This window comes from Sorex araneus, chromosome 5 (genome assembly GCF_027595985.1).
Source record: "Sorex araneus isolate mSorAra2 chromosome 5, mSorAra2.pri, whole genome shotgun sequence".
NCBI lineage: Eukaryota > Metazoa > Chordata > Mammalia > Eulipotyphla > Soricidae > Sorex > Sorex araneus.
Genome location: NC_073306.1, coordinates 24,061,017 through 24,083,184, shown reverse-complemented (window position 1 = coordinate 24,083,184; position 22,168 = coordinate 24,061,017). Strand labels below are relative to the sequence as shown.

Genomic DNA, 22,168 nt, shown 5'->3' with positions numbered 1-22,168 from the left:
AGTTTTTGTTCTTTTCTCAACTCTAATTTTTTGTTTCTGAGCAACATCTGACAGTGCTCAGAGGTTACTCCTGAGAAATTCACTCAAGAATCACTCCCGGCGGGCTCGAGGGACCATATGGATTGCCAGGCATCGAGCCTGGGTGGGCTGCAGGCAAGGCAAGAGCCTTAGTCACTGTACTATGGTTTCAACGATCTTATCTTTACATCAAATCAATTTTAGAACAAAAGTGTGCTTAACTATTTAAATATTTAAAGGATGCCTTTAACCTCTAAAACAGATATCCTGGACAAAAAGAGAAGCAAGGAAGATATGTATAATTGTTGGCTTTGTCACCAAGACAGTTATGGGGTAAAGGAAGCAGGTAAAGAGGGCACATAGAAATATACCTAAAATCAGTTGTTTAGAGAATGCACTAGAACTCTGAGTCTGATGAGGTCTGGAAGACAGGAAATCTCAAGCTTCCACTAAACGGCTTCCTTTTCACTGGGCCTTATCTGCTGAGTCCCACAGCTCAGGCTCAGCCTATTTAAAAGTGCTGCTTTGGACTTTTCCTCTCTTTTCCCTCTGTTCTGTAGCAGATGAGGTGCAGCTGAAACAGGGTAAAGATACTCCCATACTTGGCAGAGGCTAATTAGGAAATATGGGCTCATTTCACTTGAGAGACTGAAAAATCTGCTTTATGCTTTTTTTCTACTGTAATCAAGAGCTTTTACAAGTCAAAATACATGTGGCAACAGTGCTGAATCAGGTGAGGCTTGACTGAACTACTGTGAGGGACACATTATGAAAGAAGCTAATAAGAGGCATGACATTTATAAATAAAGAATATGCTGATACAGCTTATTACAGTTTTCCCTATATTTCATCAGAATAAAATATGCCCCCTATAGCATTGGTCCAAACAATGGGGGAAATATGTATCCTGGCTTACTTTTGCCAAATTGGAGAATTAAGACGTTGGCAGGAATTTTCTGAGATACTTCTCATGGCTGGTGTTAAACAACAGGCCTATCTAGAAGCCAGAAGGACTTAATGAATGTGAACTTGTTTAGACTGTATGTGTGCGAGATATCTGATGAGGAATGTGGGAAATAATTACGGGTGGTTTCTTACTCTTAATGCATACAAATGCTAGAAAAATCAGGCTTTAAATTTAACTGTGACATTAATACAACTGTGACCTCTTCACCCCAAGAATAAAGGTAATAAATACTTTGGGAAAAATACACGAATGCATAACAAAAAAAATCATCATAATCTCATTATCAGAAATAACCTTCACCAATATTTTAATATAATTCTTTAGCATCTTTCCCATCTGGCAGACCTTTTCTTACATATTTGAGACTGTAACATACTAGTGTGCCATTTGGAGAGATGTGGATGACAAAGATTCACTTTAAGCAATTCACTAAAATTTAAGAATTTTAGTTCTTACATCCTGATTTAATTACCAGTATTCATCAGTACTTGACATATTATACATCTGTTTACTGTCTATTTCTGCTGTACTAGCTCTTTTTTTTTTTTTTTTGCTTTTTGGGTCACACCTGGCGATGCACAGGGGTTACTCCTGGCTCTGCACTCAGGAATTACCCCTGGCAGTGCTCAGGGGACCATATGGGATGCTGGGATTCGAACCTGGGTTGGCCGCGTGCAAGGCAAACGCCCTACCCGCTGTGCTATCACTCCAGCCCCTGTACTAGCTCTTATATAGACAGTTCACTATAGTCTTGAGACCTGGAGCAAGATCTGGCAAATATGGGCTGGAGCGATAGCACAGCGGTTGGGTGTTCGCCTTTCACGCGGCCAACCTGACTGAGTTCGATTGCTCCGCCCCTCTCAGAGAGCCCGGCAAGCTACCGAGAGTATCGAGCCCGCGCGGCAGCGCCTGGCAAGCTATCCATGACATACTGGATATGCTAAAAACAGTAACAAAGAGTCTCTCAATGAGAGACGTTACTGGTGGCCGCTCGAACAAATCGATGAGCAATGAGATGACAGTGACAGTGACAAGTCAAGTTTGCTGAAAATACTGAAATAAAATGGGAACTGAAAGCAGTTATCTATGAAGATTCTCCAAACAAAATATTCTTTCTGAGATCAACAGCCCATCAACATGGAATAAGGAAAACTAGCTACTGGGGCTAGAGCGATAGTTCAGTGAGGAGGGCATTTGTCTTGCACGCAGCCAACCCAGGTTCAATCCCCGGTATCCCATATGGTCCCCCAAGCACTGCCAGGAGTAATTCCTGAGTGCCGAGCCAGGAGTAACCCCTGAGTATCACTAGGTGTGACTCAAAAAGAAAAATTAGCTACAGGACTCTTACCAGAGAATACTGAGATGAGGAAGAAACATCTAAGTCACAACCAATAAGACAACGAAGCTCAAGATAAGAGAAAATATACAAGAGATATTCATCTGTAATCTGGGGCATAAATGTTAGTCTTATTAAATAGGTCACTTTCCAAAACTGGTCTTCAATTTACTCATTCACTAATTTTCTCATCTACTCCCACTGACAAAGAAACCATCAGGCTCAAGGCTGACTAACAGGGATTTAGAGGATTGAAGGAAACAATAGTGTCATGAGTAACTTACTTTACATATAAAATTAACTCAAAATGGGTCAAAGACCCAAATAATAGACCTACAACATTTCGAAGACAGAGGAAAGCATTATGACATTAGGTTTAATAACACTTCCTTGGGTATAATACTAAAAACAGGCAACAGTATAGAACTTGAAATTAAAAGTTTTGTGCAACTCATAGAATAAAAAAAAAAATCAGTAAATCACAGGTCTCACAAGGCATTAATACCCAGAGTATATATAAAAAGTTTTATAATTCAACAACAAAAAGTTAAAAACCAGATTAAAATAATGGACTAAGAAGATATATAAACAAAGAAGATATATAAACACCCAATAGACACACAAAAGTAACTGAAGTCAGGAATTTGACTAGATATTTTTATACTTATGTACATAAGTATAAGTAACATTACTCACAATATTCAAAATGTGGGAGCAATGCCTATTAAAGAATGAATAAACAAAATATGGTATAAACAAACAATGAAATATTAGTTGCATATAGTAACATTACTCACAATATTCAAAATGTGGGAGCAATGTCTATTAAAGAATGAATAAAAAATATGGTATAAACAGACAATGAAATATTAGTCTTTAAAAGGAAGGTGATTACAATCCAAGCTACAAAATCGAGGAATCTTAAAAAAATTTTAAGTCCTCTCTCTCCCAAGGACCCCAACACCCTTCCCTCTCACCCAACACCCCAACTCAATTCTGTGGGTAAGTTTTCCCATTATGTTATAATTATAGGTCTAAATGCCTCTGGACCTTTGCTACTATCTTGCTGTATATCTTTAAGTTCCACATATGAGGAGATCAATCTGTATCCATCCCTTCCTTCTGATGGAGTTCACTCAGCATGATATTCTCTAGTTCTACAACATGGGTAAATCATAAGGACATTACCACAAGTGAAATAAGCCAATCACAAAAAATACAATTATTGTACCACTGAGATAGGCTACTGAGAGTACTTAAGTTCATAAACAAAGAAAGTAAATGGTGGTTGTCAGGAACTGAGCAGAAAAGTATTACTGAGGAGTTCCTGTTTAATGGAACCTGAGTTTCATTTCTGCAAGATGAAAAAGTTCTGGAGATGGATGGTTGTGATGGCTACAGAACACACAATGGTTCAAATGATCCGTTTTATAGTCTATATATTTTGCCAAAATATTAAAAAATTAATCAGAATAAAATAAAAGGATCTTACAGGCAGAGAAACAGCCCAGTTTCACCACTTAATCTTGAAAAGAATAAAATGCTCCCAAATCTTCCCAGGTAGAATGAACGGGACCGATAACCTTGGGGCCTTCTTGGAATGGGAGCAGATAGATTCCTTTTCATGGGTGAAGGCACAGCAGCCCACAGTCACACCCAACACCCTCTAACATAGAAACGGCCTAGCTCCAAAACTGACCCTCATCAAACTGCCAAGCCACCAAATCGCTCCAGCTCCATAGCTCCTGGACCATGCGGCTGCATACACAGTACCAAATTTAGTACTGTCAGTCCGGTAGGACCACAGCAAATCAGATGGGAATGTTGCATAGAAGACCACCAAGCTCAATGAGCCTAAACAACAACACAGAGGGCTCAACTAGCACCAACCAGCCCAATACATTCTCAAACAATGACTTTATTTTCAGAATTTAAAAATAATTAGTGAATCACAGTGGGATATAGTTACAAAGTTGTTCATGATTGGGTTTCAGTTTTACAGTCATATCCTTCACCAGTGTACATTTCCTGCCACCAATATCCCCATTTTTCCTTCCACGCCCCCCTCTCTCCTCTCTCTCTCTAACAATGACTTTAGTAGTACCATTGTGAGATATAAAAATGATCACGAATTAACTTTTATTGATTTAAGGATGGATGGTGGGTAGGAAACTGGGGACATTGGTAGAGGGAAGGTCACACTGGTAGTGGGATTTTTGTTGGAACATTTAATGCATAAAACAACTGTATTATGAACAACTTGGTAAATCACAGTTTTATTATAATTAAAAAAGAATGAAATAAATAACAAGCTTCCTCCCATAGGAGTCCTATTATAAGCTCTATAAGGTAAAAAAGAGATTCATCCATTTATTCAGTAAAATTATATGCCCAACACACCAGTAAAGGTTCTTGGTATCCAAGACTACAAAAATCCCACTTACTTATGGAGCTTATATTCTAATGGAAGGGGTAAGTTGTAATCAAACTGTCAAAAACTATTTGTAACTCTGCAACCTTTCCCTTTCTCCCCATAACTTAGAAGGACTGTCTGAGTTTAAGCCAAAACAGACTGGCCCAAGGCCTGTTGTTGGCAAGTTGTGACAATTTCTCCTTGGGAGAAGCTTCCTTGTTACATTCTTGGCTTTAATTGGGCCATAACAGAACTTTAACATGTTGAAGCTGGCACACCACTGGTGGCTCACACTTGGATGGAGCTTAACAAACTGCAGAGTCAGCATTGATGTATAAAGAATATTTCTTTTTTTTTTTTTTGGTTTTTGGGTCACACCCGGCGATGCACAGGGGTTACTCCTGGCTCTTCACTCAGGAATCACCCCTGGCGGTGCTCAGGGGACCATATGGGATGCTGGGATTAGAACCCGGGTCGGCCGCATGCAAGGCAAACGCCCTACCCGCTGTGCTATCGCTCCAGCCCCTAAAGAATATTTCTGAACTGATAAGAGCCCTGCCAGATCCCTGGCTGGAGAATGTTGGTCAGAGGAGATTAGCAGTGGGCCCTCCTCAACCTGAATTTCTCTACGCTAAATTTCTCTCTATTATCCATACATCCCTAATGTTTCTATGCCATTTTCTATACCTGACATGCATGTTTGTTGTATTTCCTTAATTGCACATGCCCAGTATTTATTCTTCCTCAGAAATACGAACTGAGTTTCCTAAGAAACTAGTAAATGTGTACATTACCCTATATTTATCAGGCAAAAAAAAAAAAATAGATCCCTACTTCCTCTTTCAGAAGGCTGGGTTATGGATTTGTGCTGTTAAACTCCTTCCCAACTTAACTGTTTCTTTGCCAATAAATCTACCCTTTCAGCCTGGTGTTTGAGGATGTGGGCTTTTATTTTTTCCCCTCTCTCTTTCTCTCCCCGACAGCCCCACTCAAGATCACTTCTAGTGGTTGGCTACTATGAAGTGGGGCTGGGTAAATAGGATAGTGACTGGTGCATTTGCCTTGAACATAGCCAGCCCAGGTTCAATCCCCAGCACCTTATCTGGTCCCCTGAGTCCCGCCAATAGTGATTCCTGAGCACAGAGCCAGGAGTAAGTTCTGAGCATCATCAGGGGTGGTCCAAAATCAGAAAACAAAAAATTTCCTCCCCCCCCCACAAAAAGCCTTTTTCTTTTTCTTGAAAAGTAGAGACTAGGACAGTAGGAATGCTGGGCTGCACAGTAGCTTTGTGAACTGTTAAATAGGGTGGTCAGAATAAGCCTTACTGAATAGGTAATATTTTGGTAGCGATTTGATTGAGGTAATGGAGATCACTGTGATGACTGGAGAAATAGCAGTGTAAGCATAAGAATAGCTGAGGGCCAAGGGCCCAAAGCACACCACATTACATTTAAGCAACAGCAAGAAAGTCCGTGTGGCCAAAGCAAAACAAGTTAAAGGAATAATGATGTTGTGAGGTATTGTGAAGCATTCATTGGATATAATTGGAAAGAAGAGCCAGTTTGATTACGACAGGTCCAAAATAGAGTAAGAGACAATTCTAAGGTTTTATTTCTTAACAGTGTTAAAAGATGAAATTACTATTAAGATGAGGGAAAGGTGTAAGAGAAGCAGGGTTTGTGAGGAGAGATTAGGTGTCTGGCATGAGACATACTACTAGTTTTATTTATCAGTTATTCAAGTGGAGATGTATAAAGATAGCTGGACATATGAGCATATAAATATGAGTTTAGAGAAAAGATTTTAACAGAGATATAAATTAGCATACTGGTGAAGTCATGAAACTAGATGAGATCCCCAAAGAATAGAGTCAGAGAAGAAAACAGATAACAGGGCTTATAAACTAGAACACTATAGAACTGTCGTCCCGTTGTTCATTGATTTGCTCAGCGGGCACCATTAACAAGTCTCCACTGTGAGACTTGTTGTTACTGTTTTTGGCATATCAAATATGCCAGAGGTACCTTTCCAGGCTCTGCTGTGGAGGCGGGATACTCTCAGTAGCTTGCTGGGATTTCGGAGGAACGAAGGAATCAAACCTGGGTCGGCCTGGCGGTGCTCGGGGGACCATATGGGATGCTGGGAATCGAACCCAGGTCGGCCACGTGTAAGGCGAATGCCCTACCCGCTGTGCTATTGCTCCAGTCCTTTGATAGGTATTGAGGAAAAATAGATGCCAAGTAGAGTAGACAATTTTTCTCTAGGTGATGAATCACTTTGCTATCTTAGGGACTGGTATCAGCTGAGGGGATTGGGAATGCCAGCAAGTAAGGGAATTAATGTCACATCATCTTCAAGCCCTCCAGAATAAGCCTTCAGATGGTCTTCATCATCATATTTTTTTTTCAACCCATACAACATTCAATATCAGAACAAATGTAGCATGTAAATATTCATATCTGAGCAAATCAAAGTATCTCTCATACAGTTGATGACTCCATTAAAACCACCTAGAAATTGCAATACAACACAAAACTTGAAAAAAATCAACAGACTAAACTGAAAGAGTCAGTGGAAATTGGAGATCTCATCTGGACGTGGGTCTATCTCTTATTTTGTTTCTTATCTTGTAAATAACAAATTATTGCTCTATGTCCTGATTTTCCTTTCAGTATAATAAACGTCAATTTTCTCAGTTATTGTGAGAATTAATTGGTAACAAATACAGAGAAATGGTTAGCACATGGAGTGCTTGAACTATGCAAAATTAAATAAACGGTATCTATTTATCACAATTAACAGTAAATCATAGCTCCCTTCTAGATGATTATAGTCCTTTAGTCTACCACTTTGTAGAAAGTGAGTTAGGAACTGGAATTAAAAGCTAAGGATAGGGGCTGAAGTGATAGCACAGCGGGGAGGGCGTTTGCCTTGCATGTGGCTGACCCATGTTTGATTCCCAGCATCTCATATGGTCACCCAAGCACCACCAGGAGTAATTCCTGAGTGCAGAGCCAGGAGTAACCCCTGTACATCGCTGGGTGTGACCCAAAAAGAAAAAAAAAAAAAAAGCTAAGGAATGCTTTTAGGGTGGAAACACAACTCACCACAATTCAGTCTTGCCTATTCTTAACTGGAAATAAGCTTCATAAAAATGTCCATTTTTCCATGTACACACCCTGTTTTTCCTACTTCCAAACCTTGCTTTATTACTCTTTGTCTCACATACTTTCCTTTTTTTCCCCCTAAACTTTGTGCCACATCCAGCTATGCTCAGGACTTATTGCTGGCTCTTCACTGAGGGATCACTTCTGGCAGGATTTGGGGGACTACAGGTAACTCCGAAGATCAAACTAAGGTCAGCTGTAAGGCCAGTGCCTTACCTGCTGTGCCTTCTCTCTGACCACTGCATATGCCTTCTTTCTATACTGATTACTTATTAAAAGCCTGGCCCATTGTTTTAAGATACACTACAAAAGTCACCTTCTAATTTGAAATCACTCATTATTTATCCTAAATACAGGCAATCTTCCTTTGCACTTTTACATTTTTATTGAGCTGTGTAGGTACTTACATTTGGCAACCCAAAATTAATAACTGTGTTAACCTTTCATTTTATTCTATGAGGCTCCCCTTTCTACTCATAAATTATACTTAGCAATTTATTTAACAGTTCAATACTGAGTTGAGAAAAGCATATTTTGTTAAAAGATGTAATTTAATCACTGTTATACAAAGTGTTTTTATAAACCATGTTCTAAGTTTTGGTGTGAATCAATACAACTAAACTAAGTCTTATTTCCTATACATCTGCTTCTCACATTCTTCCTTCTAGTTATTTAAGTTGGAACCTAAAAACAAATAATTTCACACAGTTAAATTTCATCTTATTATGATCTGTAGAATATAAAAAAAAGCCAAACTGTGAAAACATGTCTACTAATTTTTCTCTATTATAACTCTCAATCTGTCTGTCAAATCAGCAATTTGCATACTAAATAAATTATCCTATTTTCATCTTGAAAAATTATACTATTTTCAGTTATTATGTGTTTTCAATACGTTTGAATTCTCTTCCCTTTAACTCTCTGCTAGTCTAATTTTTATGTATGATTTTTAAAGTGTTTTTTAAATTTTACTTATTTTTGTGTCATACCCAGTGATGCTAAAGGGTGTAATTTCTGGCTCTGTAATCAGAAATTGCTCCTGGCGGTGCTCTGGGGACATATGGGATGTTGAGGATTGAACCTGGTCAACAGCGTGCAAGGCAAATGCTGTACCGCTATACCTCGCTCTGGCCTCTGTCTAGTTTTTAAATAAAGTGAGAAGGGAGCAAGATGGGGGCCGGAGCGATAGCACAACGGGTAGGGCATTTGCCTTGCACGCAGCTGACCCGGGTTCAATCCCCGGCATCCCATATGGTCCCCCAAGCACCGCCAGGAGTAATTCCTGAGTGCAAAGCCAGGAGCATCACTGGGTGTGACCCAAAAAGCAAAAAAAAAAAAAAAAAAAAAAAAAAGAAGGGAGCAAGATGACATGGTTGAAAAACTTTTAGACTGCATTTGGGCTGAATCTCAGCTTCATTTGATTCACATCCAGAAAACTGGTTAATAGTTAAGATACTGAATATTTCGGTCCTGAGTTTATTTTTATTTATTTGGGTCTTCCAAGTAGTGCTGAGGGGGACCAGGAAGAGGGCCAGTGATTCTTGGCTAACCCAGTCAGTGGTTCAATGCATGGTTCCAAAGATTTGGGGTCTGCAAAGATGAGGATTACCCTGGTCACTGCCATGGTACCAAAGCATTCTAGGGCAATACAGTGTGCAGGATGTTGCCAGGGCTACATCCAGTGATGTTCAGGGAACATTGTGGTGCTGAGGACTGAACCAAGGTTGGCTGCATGCAAGACATGAGTCTTAACCCCTGTACTACATCTCCAGCCTAGTTTCCTAATCCTTAAAATGAAAATATTACTTGAAAAGTTTTTAAAAAAGAAAAAATATAAAATTTGATACCATAAAGACAAAGAGAATGCTAGAATCACATTTAGCTTTTCGTTCTATTATTATCACAACCTAACCACTACTTGTCAAGTTCCTACTGCAAGCCATTAATCCTTTAATTTCAGAAAAAAAAAAATCTGTAAGAGTCAATGCTGACCTCAAAGCTGCCAAGCAACACTATCTTTATAAAACATTTTCTGTTTTATTCACATTATCTAGTGCACACGTTCCAGTGAAATCTTTGACATGAACAATAAATGATAATGAACTGGTGTGAAGAGTTAAACTTTTCATCTCTTTAAAAATATTTTTGATAGATTCAATTAAATATAATTATGTAATAACTTTAAAGCCATACAAAGCAAAATAGGGCAAACAGGCTTGAAGAAAAGGGCAATGTTTACTATGCAAAAAAAAAAAAAACAAACCACCAACCTGATCATTATTTCCTTACCTGAATCTCTAGCAGCAACAACAACTGTTCCACCAGGAGCAAAAGGATCATTGCACTTCAATGTTTCTACCTAAAAATAATACACAAAAGCAAAACTGAGACACAACATTTTATAGCTAAGACCTATTTGCCACTTCAAAGAAAATACTGTTTACAAAATCTAAATTAAGGCTTAGGAAGCATTGAGAACACATTATTTCCCATATTGACATGCAATCCTAGTAAATCAAAATGATATAATTTTCCAACTTTCTTTTATTCTGTAATGATACTTAAAATATATGTGGTTTAACAAGTGTAAAGATAATTACCTCCAGCAAATTGTCAACACCTCAAGAATCTTTGTGCTTCTCTTCAATTGTACTATTCCTCCTCCAAGGTAATTATTTTGACTTTGGTAATATTCATATCATTTCAACTTGTGTACATGTACATTATTTTAACTTTTTATTTTGAAATAACTTTAAGTTTAAAGAAGAGTGTGGAAATAACAGAGTTCCCATATACCCTTTGCCAAGTCTCTTTTATGCTAATATCTCACAAAATCATGGTATATATTTTAAAATAATAAATTATTTTATATAAAGCTATAAACTACAGGCTTTATTTGGACATCACCAATTTTATCACTAATATTCTACTTCTAGAATATCATGTAGCACTTAGGATATGCAAGCCTATAATACTTAGTATCAAAAAATGCTATACTTTGGGACTTTTTCTTTTTCCTTTTTTTAAAATGTAGGAGTACTGCTATTTATTCAACCATTGATTAAGCTGATTGAATTGGGCATGAACTCCATATTACTTTTTTAAAAAAAATTTTAAATTGGATATCCGTGGGATAGACCATTACAAAGCTGTTCGTAATTGGGTTTCAGTCATACAATAATCCAGTACCCATCCCTCCACCAGTGTATGCCACCAACATCCACCATTTCCCTACCACAATCCCCCATTCCCCCACTCCCAGCATCCCTCTATGAGGGTACTTTTCTTTTTGCTCTCCCTCTCCTTTTCCTTTAGTGAATTATGATTTGCAATACAGGTCTAAGAGGTTGTGGTGTTTGTTCAGAGCATTTGGTATTTTTATTGGGACGGTAAGGTTGGAGTGGCTTTTCAATTGGGTGGCAGTTTTGGGGTGTGGATATGACTGCCAAGGCTTCTGGAAGTACAGGAGGTGGGGTGAGGTAGTCCATCCCAGCCCCAAGAAAGCCTGGAGATTTCAGTCACAAAACCTGCATATCCGTATTTTCAGCAGATTATATCTTGGTGAGGTCCATCCTGAGACAGTGGAGTCAGGCCAGGGGATATGGCAGTGATTTTGGATTGTGGAAGCAAGTGGCTGCTGGGGGCTCTGCTTGGGTGGGCATAGGCCAATCCGTCCCATTCCAAGTTACCCTGGTCTGTTCAGCCATGCGTGGGTCTGAGATTAATTGTGGCTTTTAATCTCTTTTGAGATTTATCTATGGGTTTCTGAAATAAGGCAAATAAATGAGCTTGTATAACGGAGCCAGAGGTGGTTTGTGGGTGTTGCTCCCATATACCTAACTTAAATTTTTTTTTTCTTTTTTGGGTCACGCCGGCCATGCCCAGGGCTTACTCCTGGCTCTGCACTCAGGAATTACTCCTGGGAGTGCACAGGGGACCATATGGGATGCTGGGAATCAAACCGGGGTTGGCCACGTGCAAAGCAAATGCCCTACTCGCTGTGCTATCGCTCCAGCCTCTTGACCATTTAGTTTTTGGGCAAACTTGGTCCCAAGTTGTTGGAGTCTGGGCAAAGGCACAGCGATAACTTTGGGGTATCAGGAAGCCTGAAGGCACCATCAGACTGCTGATGTATTTGCCCCGCAGGTACAGGTTTACTTGCTGGCAGCACCATATCCCCAATTTTCTACCTTTTTTTTTTTTGGTTTGTTTTGGGATCATTTCCAGTGATCTAACCTGTACACCAGAGGTTCTTAAATTTATTTGGCATATGAGCCCATCTTTAGAAAAAAAAATTACTCAGTACCTCTCTGGAAGTCTACCTCTTTTTGAGTAAACAGAGTGTATGATACAATGACAAATCTGTGCTCTTATATCTGTATTTCTACCTATGCTCTACAACATAATTAAGGTGCTATTGTGAATAGGACACCTTGACATTTAAAATTATAAAACTGTCTATTAAAATCAATAAGAGGAGCCAGAGAAAGAATATAGGTGTTAAGGCACTTGCCTTGCCTTGCATGTGGCCAAATCTAGTTTAATCCCAGACACCACATATGGTACTCTGGACACCAACCCCTGAGCTGGATGTGTCAAGCATCCCTCCCAAAATAAAAAAAAGTTATAATAATAGTATAACACACGGAAAATGATAATGAAGGATATTAAAAGTAAAATTACCAATAACATAAAAAACAGTATTAACAAGAAAAACAAACTGTGCACTACCAATTTATTAATGCTTGATTCTATTTGTGAGCAGCTTTCTTTTTGATTTTGGGCCACACAAACATAGCTCAGGGCTTACTCCTGGTTCTGTGTCCAGGGATCACTCCTGTGATGCTGGGGATTTGACTCAAGGCTGGCTGCATAGAAAACACGCAACAAAACCCCTGGGACTTTCTCTCCAACCCCCTGAGTAGCATTCTCAGATAAGCACAATTAGGTATGTGCATTTTAGTTAACAGATTTCTGACTGCAATAAACCCATGCTCCGCTATATATATATACATATATATATGTATATATATGTATGTATATATATATATGAATTGCAATTTAAAACTTTTCTCCCTAGTACCATAATCCAGGATAAAATGGAGATAGTGACTGATTTTGCAGCCAGAACAATTGCTAGCCATTGCTGAATTTAACTTCCTCATTTTTTACTTGAATCAGTCCCTCTTGCAATTTTAGATATTATTCTGTGCTTTTAACCTGAAAAAGGGAACAAAACTCAAGGTATGTTCACTTTAACATATCTTCAGTGCAGTGACTGAAGTCAGAAAGCTTCCAAGTGCTGACAATAGTTAAGCAAACACTTTTTCTATTACTTTTCTACTACTGATAAATTTGAAACCCGAATGAATTTTCCTCATCCTAAATTTCATCTGTACAGAAGTGTACCACAAACACACACAATAAAGCTGATTAAATTCACCTCATCATCTTTGATTTTTGTTTTTGGGTCATTTCCGGCAGTGCCCAGGGTTTATTCAGCTAAGGGATTGCATCTGGGGTCCTGTAAATGCTCTTATCTCTGCCTCCTTTCCCAGAGAAGATTCCTTAGATAAACTAATTTTAAAGACCTCAGTCATGTATCTCCTAAGCCCCCTCAGTCACTATCTCCTTTGCCCTGTTCATCATGCAACTCCCGCTGACATGTATTAGCCTAGCCTTGTTAGATTAGCTTAGATAAGCAGATGTTTGCAAACAATCACCATTGCTCTTCCCATGATTGCTAGTTGAATAAGGAATGTGCCAAAAAATCGGGCTCTCCATTCATGAGGCTGTGAGCTCCCTAATACTATGCTTTTCTCTCTTATGTCTAGTCTTGTTTTCTTAATCCTTGAAGTTCCCCCTGCTTCAGAACCACTCACCTGGGACAGTCCCCAGAAGAACAGTTACAACAGGGCTGGAGTGATTGTACAGTGGGTAGGGTGCTTGCTTAGCACTCAGCCAACTCAGATTAAACCCCCTGCTTCCATATACTTCCCTAAGAACCACCAGGTGTTATTCCTGAGCACAGAGCCAGGAGTCAGCCCTGCTCTGTGTCAGGAGTCATCACTGGTGTAGCATCAACCAAAATCCAACCAAAGAATAGTAGTCATGACATCAGATAGACATTAGTTCTTGCTAAGATGAGAAGAAGTATAAACTAAAATACTAATGAAACTAATAAACTATTTTCTTTCTTTTTAGATAATACATTTTTTGGTATCAAATCCTCAAATACTGAAGTACATTTATCAAGAAATTAAAAAAATCAATATGCAATTAAAAATTAACTAATATTCGGTGGGGGTAGCACTTCTCAGGGGGCCTGGGGGCTATTCCCAGGGAGTGTTGGCCAACCAGACAGTCTGGCTGGTGTGAGATCCCAAGGATGTGGTACTGGAGACTGTGTGGTACCAGGGACCACTAGGGAAACACTGGTGGTACCCAAGAGGCCTCCAAAATCACAACCAGTAATGCCTGGGGGCCCATGTATCGCTGGCAATCAAACCTGGATCAGGCACGTGAAAGGCATGTGCTCTCTGAGTTGATTTCACCGGGGCTCCTTACATGGAGCAGGTGTCCCAGCTCTGCCCACTCCAGATGAACCTCTGGCAGCCACAGACTTTTGGAAGAAAACCCCAGGTACGTGGGAACAGGGTCTGAAGACACCAGGCCACGTGGCGGCAGAGACAGTTCATCCCTTCCTGTCCCCCACCCCACCTCACCTCCGCCTCTTTGGGGTCCTGGTTGTGATGCCCAAGAACTGCGTCCAGGCCATATATAAGCATGCCACAAGCCTCGATCCAGCAATTCACAAACGAATCTCAAAATGGGTTAGTTTCTTACAGAGATTTCTCTGGACCCCAATCACCTACATATTTAGAATTCCAGGAGCCGCGTGACCTCTCAAGACATTCCTAATAAGCAATAGAAAATAAATTATCTAGAATCTACCTATAGCAGGCAGGCTTGAACGGTGGTGGGAAAATTTGAAATAATGGTGGTAAAAAGGTGAAATGGCGGTGGGATTGGTGTTGATATACTGAATGTTATCAATTACTATCAACAATTCTATGAAAACAAAATTAAAAAGAAAAAGAATAGAAAGGCATGTGCTCGGGGGCGGGCGGGTGAGGGGGGAAGAAAGGCATGTGCCCTACTCCTCGCATCCTCTGCTTCCTGGTGAAAATATTTAATTTAGGAATTTGAGAGACAGTATAGCATATAAGACACTTACTGTGTATGTGGCTGACTTAGATTCAATCCCTGGCACCCCATATGATCCCCAAGAATCACCAAGAGTGATCAATAAGCACAGAGCCCAGAGTAAGCCCTGAGCATTTCTGGGTGTGGTCCCACAAGAAAAATAAAATAATTTAGTTTGCCTTTCTTTAATTCTTTATTAGCAAACACCTTATTTACCACAGAGTAATCACAGATGATTCAGTAACTATAAATTAATGTCAATGTTAATTTGTGTTTATAAAACAAGGCTAGTCATATTTAGGACAACTGAAGAAAAGCTGGGGAAAAAAGAAAAGCAAGTAAACTTGAACACTGAAGTAACCTTAAGCATCTCTGTATTTTGATGATATATTTTTGTAAGGAAATTAAATATTCAGATGACCAGGAATGTATATAACTAAATGAAATCAAGAAAAATAATAGCCATATGCATTTTTAAAAGACAAAATTATGAAACTATCAGTGCCTAGAATGGGGCAAAGGAAAGTGCTGACATGTAGCAAAAGATGGAAGAGAATGTCAAGACTCAGAGGACTCTTAGGAAATAATCAGAGGACTCTCAGGAAAGAACACACATACCTCCCACCAGTTCCATGGGTGTCGTAGTCAGTGTACACATACAATTAAAGTGCCTGATAGGCACTATCCCCTGGACCCACCCTGCCCCTACACACACACTCAATTTTGAAAAATTTGCCAAATATGTCAAAATAGCAAATCTAAGTATTATAGGAAAACAGAGTATCTAGTAGCTTGTGGAAGTCACAAATATTCTGTTACTGAGGCAGCTGCTCAGTGTTATACCAATGGAAAATATCAGTTGTTAACCAAACACCTGTTAACCAATTACCAAAAGGAAGCAACTGAAGAATATAAAAATCTATTATACCTAAAAGAACCAATTACTTTTAAGGAGGCATTCTTTTTGAATATACTCATGAGGAATACAACATACTGCACCAACTCACACAAGCCTTAGGTTCCTTCTCTTTCATCCCTTTCTCCCCCGCCAACCACATTCCCGTGTCCTTACTTTGGGAGACTCAGTTCTATTGGTACAATCTAGGGGTTTGTTAAATTGGTCACTGTCTCGTCCGTAGCTTTGGTACTACATATATGAGTGAACTGTATGTCACTATTTATTTATCGTCAGTATTTATCGTTCTTCTTCAATTTATTTTTTGTTTTGGAAACACTCCCGGAGGTTCTCAGCGGGCCACTGCAGGTGGTGCTCAGGCGACCATATGGTGTTCCAGGATTTGGAGTGTGTTGAAGTCGCTTTTGTCCTTTTAAACTCACTTTGCTTAATATGACACCCTCCCATTTCCAATCAAGTTGCAAAGACAGACAGGATTTTACCCATTCTTAAAGCTGTCATAATTGTCTTAGCCATTCATGTGCAGTTGAGCATGTGGGCTGTCTCCATCTCTTGATAAATGTAACTAGCTCTGCAAATGAAACAGGTACATGGACATCTCTTCAAATTATTGGTTTTGTGTTCTTGGGATAGATAGGAGTGGTATTACTGGTGAGAGTGGCAGCTCTATTCTCAACTTTTTGAAAGGTCTCCATACTACCTTCTGCAGAAGCTGAACACCAATCGTGAGTATGGATTTCTTTTCCACCCAATTCCTGTCAGCATCCATTATTTCCAGTTGTGGTGTAAGGTGATATCTCAGTGTTGTTCTGATTTGCATTTCACAGGCAATCAGTGGTGATGAACATATTTCCACATGCCTGTTGGTCATCTCTATGTATTCTTTGGAAAGTGTATCCAACTCATCTCACCATTTCCTGTCTTTCAAAATAAGATTGTTTTGTTTTGTTTTTGTGAGGGTAGGGGCTTGGGGCCATACCTGATGACATCTTAGAATCAGAGATCTGCCTGTTTTAGATGTATTATGTAGAATCTAATATTAAAATCCCTAATTCATTGTTTTATTTTTAGCTTTAAGGGCACACCTGGTGATGTTCATGGGTTACTCCTGGCTCTGCATTGAAGAATTACACCAGGTGGTGCTTAGAGGACCATATTGGATCCCAGGGATTGAACCCAAGTCGGCTGCATGCAAGACAAGTGTCCTACCCACTGTACTATTGCTCTGATCCGTCTAATCCATTTTGAATTAACTGTTATGTATGGTGTGACATAGTCTCAGTCTCTCTCTCTCTCTCTCTCTCTCTCTCTCTCTCTCTCTCTCTCTCTTTCTTTTGTCACACCCGGTGATGCACAGGGGTTACTCCTGGTTCTGCACTCAGGAATTACTCCTGGCGGTGCTCAGGGGACCATATGGGATGCTGGGAATCGAACCCGGGTCAGCTCTGTGCAAGGCAAACACCCTACTCACTGTACTAGGGCTCTAGCCCCCCTAGTTTCTTTTTTTTTCGAGATGTGGATAACCAGTTTTCCCCAACAAATCATTATCATCTTCTTCCTTTTCTTCTTCTTCTTTTTTTAAAAATCCTGGGCCACACCTGCCTGTGCTCAGGGTTTACTCCTGGCTCTGCATTCAGGAAACCACTCCAGCTGGCGTGGGGAACATATGTAGTGCCAGTGATCCAACCAGGGTTGGCTGCATGCAGTTCATTATCTGCTGTACTACCTTTCCGGTCCCTCCTTTTTCTTCTTTATGGTTCCTCTGTCATAAGTTAACTGCCCATATATTCATGGTTTTATTTCTGGGCTCTCAAATCTATATAAGTGATCTGAATCTGCTTTTATTCCAGTAATTACTATAGTTGCAGAGTATAAAGTCAAGGAATTCAATACTTCTCATCATCTTTTCTCAGAACTGCTTTTACTCTCAGGGGAGTTTATCTTTTTAGCAGTTTTTGTTCTGTGTCCTTGAACAATGTCATTAGAATTTTGATAAGGACTGCACTGAATATATAATGCTCTGGATAGGATGGTTAATTTGTCCAATACATGAACATGGAATGTTTTTCCTTTTTTTTGTTTTCTTCTATTTAATAGTGATTTACTGGTGTAGAGACCCTTTGACCATTATATAATGTCCATCTCTGTCTTTTGCTACTTGGTTTAGACTGAAGTCTATTTTGACTGACAAATATGGCTGTCGTAGCCTTGTATTGGTTGCAGTTTGCCTGTATGATTCTTTTCTTTTCTTTTTTTTCTTTTTGGGTCACACCTGGCAATGCACGGGAGTCACTCCTGGCTCTGAACTCATGAATCACTCCTGGTGGTGCTCAGGGAACCATATGGGATGCTGGAAATCGAACACGGGTTGGCCTCGTGCAAGGCAAACGCCCTACCCACTGTGCTATTGCTCCAGCCCTGTATGATTATTTTTCACACTTTTAATTTGAGCTTGTCTTTATCCTGATGTGTTAAAGTGAGTTCTTATAAGCAGCAGGAGTTTGGGTTCAAATTTCTGATTCATCCAGCCATTCTGTGCCTCAATTCAGGCCAGTGCCATTAAGAAATTAATAAAATAAATGTAATGTCATCTTTTTGCATGGGTTCTGAGTGATGCTGTGGTCTATTTTGTTGGCCTTTTATATGAATCATTTAGCATGTCTTGCAGTGCTGGTTTAGTGAACAAGAACTGCTTTACCTATTGTTTGTCAGTGAAGTTTTGTATTGTGCCTTCTAATTCCAATTATATTCTAGTTGGATAATATCTTCTTGTTTGGATATCTATTTCATTCAGGGTGTTGAATATATCATACTATTTCCTTTCAGTTTCATTTGTAGGATGCTGTGATCTTTACAGGGGCTCTCTTGCAGGCAATATCTGCTCTGTCCTTCTGCTTTTAGTGTATTTCTTTTTTTGTAGGGTGGGGTGGGAGACTGGCCCAGACTGGCAGTCCTTGGGGGTTTATACATAACTGGCCTATGGAATTTCAATAACTTGTTTTTAATATTTCTCAACAAGGTAGTACCTGATCCCTTGAAAGGTGAACTTGATTTTAGGATGATAGTCAATTCCAGTGTCTGATCATCATGAATACCAGTCTGAACCAAAAACTAGGCAGGCTGCATAAGACTGAGTTTTTCTTTCTTTATGGACCACGCAGGTGGTGCTCAGGGCCTACTCCAGGCTCTACACTCAGGAATTACTCCTGCATGGGAGACCATATTGGAAGTCAGGAATTGAACTCAGGTCAGCCTCATGCAAGGCAAATGCCCTGCCCGCTGTACTATTGCTCTGACCCCAAGAGAGAGATTTTGTCATGGATCATCAGAAGTAATCTAAAAAGAAGCTTTCATCATTGTATATTTCAAGAAACTCACAAAAGTTGATTATCTGCTTCATGGCTTTTTTTTTGGGGGGGGTCACACCTGGCGATGCACAGGGGTTACTCCTGGCTCTGCACTCAGGAATTACCCCTAGCAGTGCTCAGGGAACCATATGGGATGCTGGGAATCGAACCCAGGTCGGCCGCGTGCAAGGCAAACGCCCTACCCATTGTGCTATCACTCCAGCCCTGTTTCATGGTTTTTAACTCTCCACTTACCGAAGTCGTATTGCTACTGCTGGCTGCACTGAAAGGGTCAGTACTTGAAGTGGCAAAAAGATCGGCAGAAGACTGCTTGAAGAAACAATCAGACGCGAATGGATCTGAACCCTTGAAAGGATCACCTCCAAATGGATCTAAAAAAACACAACACATATGAGACTAAAAATTATTACATTAAATTTTCTGGCACACGAAGGCATAATAATTGGCCTATTTGAAAGACATTTTAAACTCCTGCAAAATCTATGTTTGGTACTTTGTATTATGGTTACTGATCATTTTAAAAAGCATAAACAGTACCTAATTAAATAGCTTTAATTAATGTTCTTTCCACTTATTCATCTTTCACTCAAAGTAAATTATTAATTCCAACACTTACTATACAACATTATGAAAATGCTATGCTTAAATAATTCCTCTAAGCTGGTGATTTTATTTTTGGTAAGTAATCAAAGGCGCTTCTGTGGTTTTGATAAAAGAAACCATGTCTTTCACCAAATGAAATTACTTTTCTTAATAAGTATATGATTTCAAGTTGCTTAATTTTAAGACCATTATTCTAAGCTATAACTAAATGGAATATCAGACTTGCTCTATTTTAATGAAAACTCTCAAAGAAATAATATCTTAAAAAGTCTGATTTGATAATTCCTAAAGAAGTTTCCTTTCCCTACATTCATTAAAATTGCTCATAATCTTCTTAGGAAGAACAAAATCCTATACCCTATAGTAGCAGACATCATTAAGTTCATCTAATTATTGTCAAATAAGGAAAAATCAGTGTAAATATTTTAAAAGCAGCATATATAAGGAATAATGTTATTTTTTTCCCACTGAGAAAAAAATGAGAAAATTTATAAGAAATTACCATTATCTCTCTGAAAAGATTAGCAAATACAGTATGGTAAAGGGGCCTTATATGTTTCAGAGCTAAATAAAAAGTCCTATTTCCCATAAATACCCAACTGTGATCTTTTATTTCTAAATATAACATAAACTCCTTAGCAGAGTCAAATTAAAACTAAAATGAATCTCAATACAATACTGACCAATTTTCCCAAAAGGATCATCCTTGAAAGGATCACCTGTGATTAAAAAAAAATACATAAATCAAAATAATATTTATTTTTATGGTACATTAAAGAGTAACTTTAAAACAAAGGCAAAGTTCTTTAAGGCAATTTTTTCATTAGTAATATCTCAAAGTAGATAAAACAATGAATGCTACATACTATAAGGAAATATTTGAGATAATAAACAAATAGAAGCATAGCGGGAACACAAATAAAAGAAGCAAATCTGAGTTAACTATACTTACCCATGATCATAAATTAAAGTTATAGATAAAGAAAGAAAGAAGCAAAAATTTTACCAACAAAATCTCCACTCCACAAATATACTGGATGAATACTACCACTATCACGTTAGAAACAAAGACACTTCACTGAAGTCAGGGTCCAGAGAGACAATATAGAGGTTAAGGTGCTTGCCTTGTATGCACCTTACCCTTGTATGGTCCCAGTACTACTTATGCTCCCTGGACCACTGTCAGAAGTTATCCCTGATCATAGTCTCAGGAGAAAACCCTGAGTGGAGCCAGGTGTGTCCAAACACCAAACCAAAACAAAATAATAATTCAAATATTCTTAAAGAATTGAAGAGTTGACAGAGTAGACATAATAGGTACAACAGAAATCCAAAGGATCATCAGAGATTACTTTGCAAGTGTATATGCCGTGAAACGAAGAGCCCAGAAGGAATAAAAAAACTTTTGGACTCCAATACCTCCAAGGCTGAACCAAGAAGATATGGAACACCTGAAAGGACATATCACTATCAAAGAACTTGACACAGTAATCAAAAGTTTCGGGGCCGGAGCAATAGCACAGCGGGTAGGGCGTTTGCCTTGCACTCGGCCAACCCGGGTTCGATCCCCGGCATCCCATATGGTCCCCCAAGCACTGCCAGGAGCAATTCCTGAGTGCAAAGCCAGGAGTAACCCCTGAGCATCGCTGTGTGTGACCCCCCCCCAAAAAAAAAGCAAAAAAAAAAAGTTTCCCTGAAAACAAAACCCAGGTCCAGATGCATTCATTAGTGAGTTCTTTTAAACATTTACAAAAGACTAACTGCCAATCCTTTTCAGGCTCTTTGAGGAAATTGAAGAAAAAGAAACACTCCAGTGTCTATGAAGCAAATATTACCCTGATATCAAAAGTGGTCAGAGACACCACAAAAAAAAAAAAGAGAGAGAGAGGGGATTACAGACTAATATCCCTGATGGACTGGAGTGATTAGCACAGTGGTAAGGCGTTTGCCTTGCACGCGGCTGACCCGGGTTTGATTCCTCCGCCCCTCTCAGAGAGCCCAGCAAGCTACTGAGAGTATCTCGCCTGCACGGCAGAGCCTGGCAAGCTACCCGTGGTGTATTTGATATGTCAAAAGCAGTTACAAGTCTCACAATGGAGACGGTACTGGTGCCCGCTCAAGCAAATCAATGAGCAATGGGATGACAGTGACAGTGATCCCTGATGAATATATGA

General features: G+C 39.3%; 1 protein-coding gene across 2 annotated transcripts in view; it reads right to left on the bottom strand.

The window, feature by feature from the left end:
* Positions 1-22,168, bottom strand: part of EPS15 (epidermal growth factor receptor pathway substrate 15) — a 152,668-nt gene that overhangs the window by 11,820 nt on the left and 118,680 nt on the right. For both annotated transcript variants that reach the window (XM_055138077.1, XM_055138076.1), the window contains exons 19-21: positions 20,678-20,713; positions 19,626-19,762; positions 10,191-10,260 (exon numbers count right to left, since the gene is read on the bottom strand). In XM_055138077.1, coding sequence (XP_054994052.1) covers positions 10,191-10,260; positions 19,626-19,762; positions 20,678-20,713 — 243 coding nt within the window. The remainder of the gene's footprint in view (positions 1-10,190; positions 10,261-19,625; positions 19,763-20,677; positions 20,714-22,168) is intronic.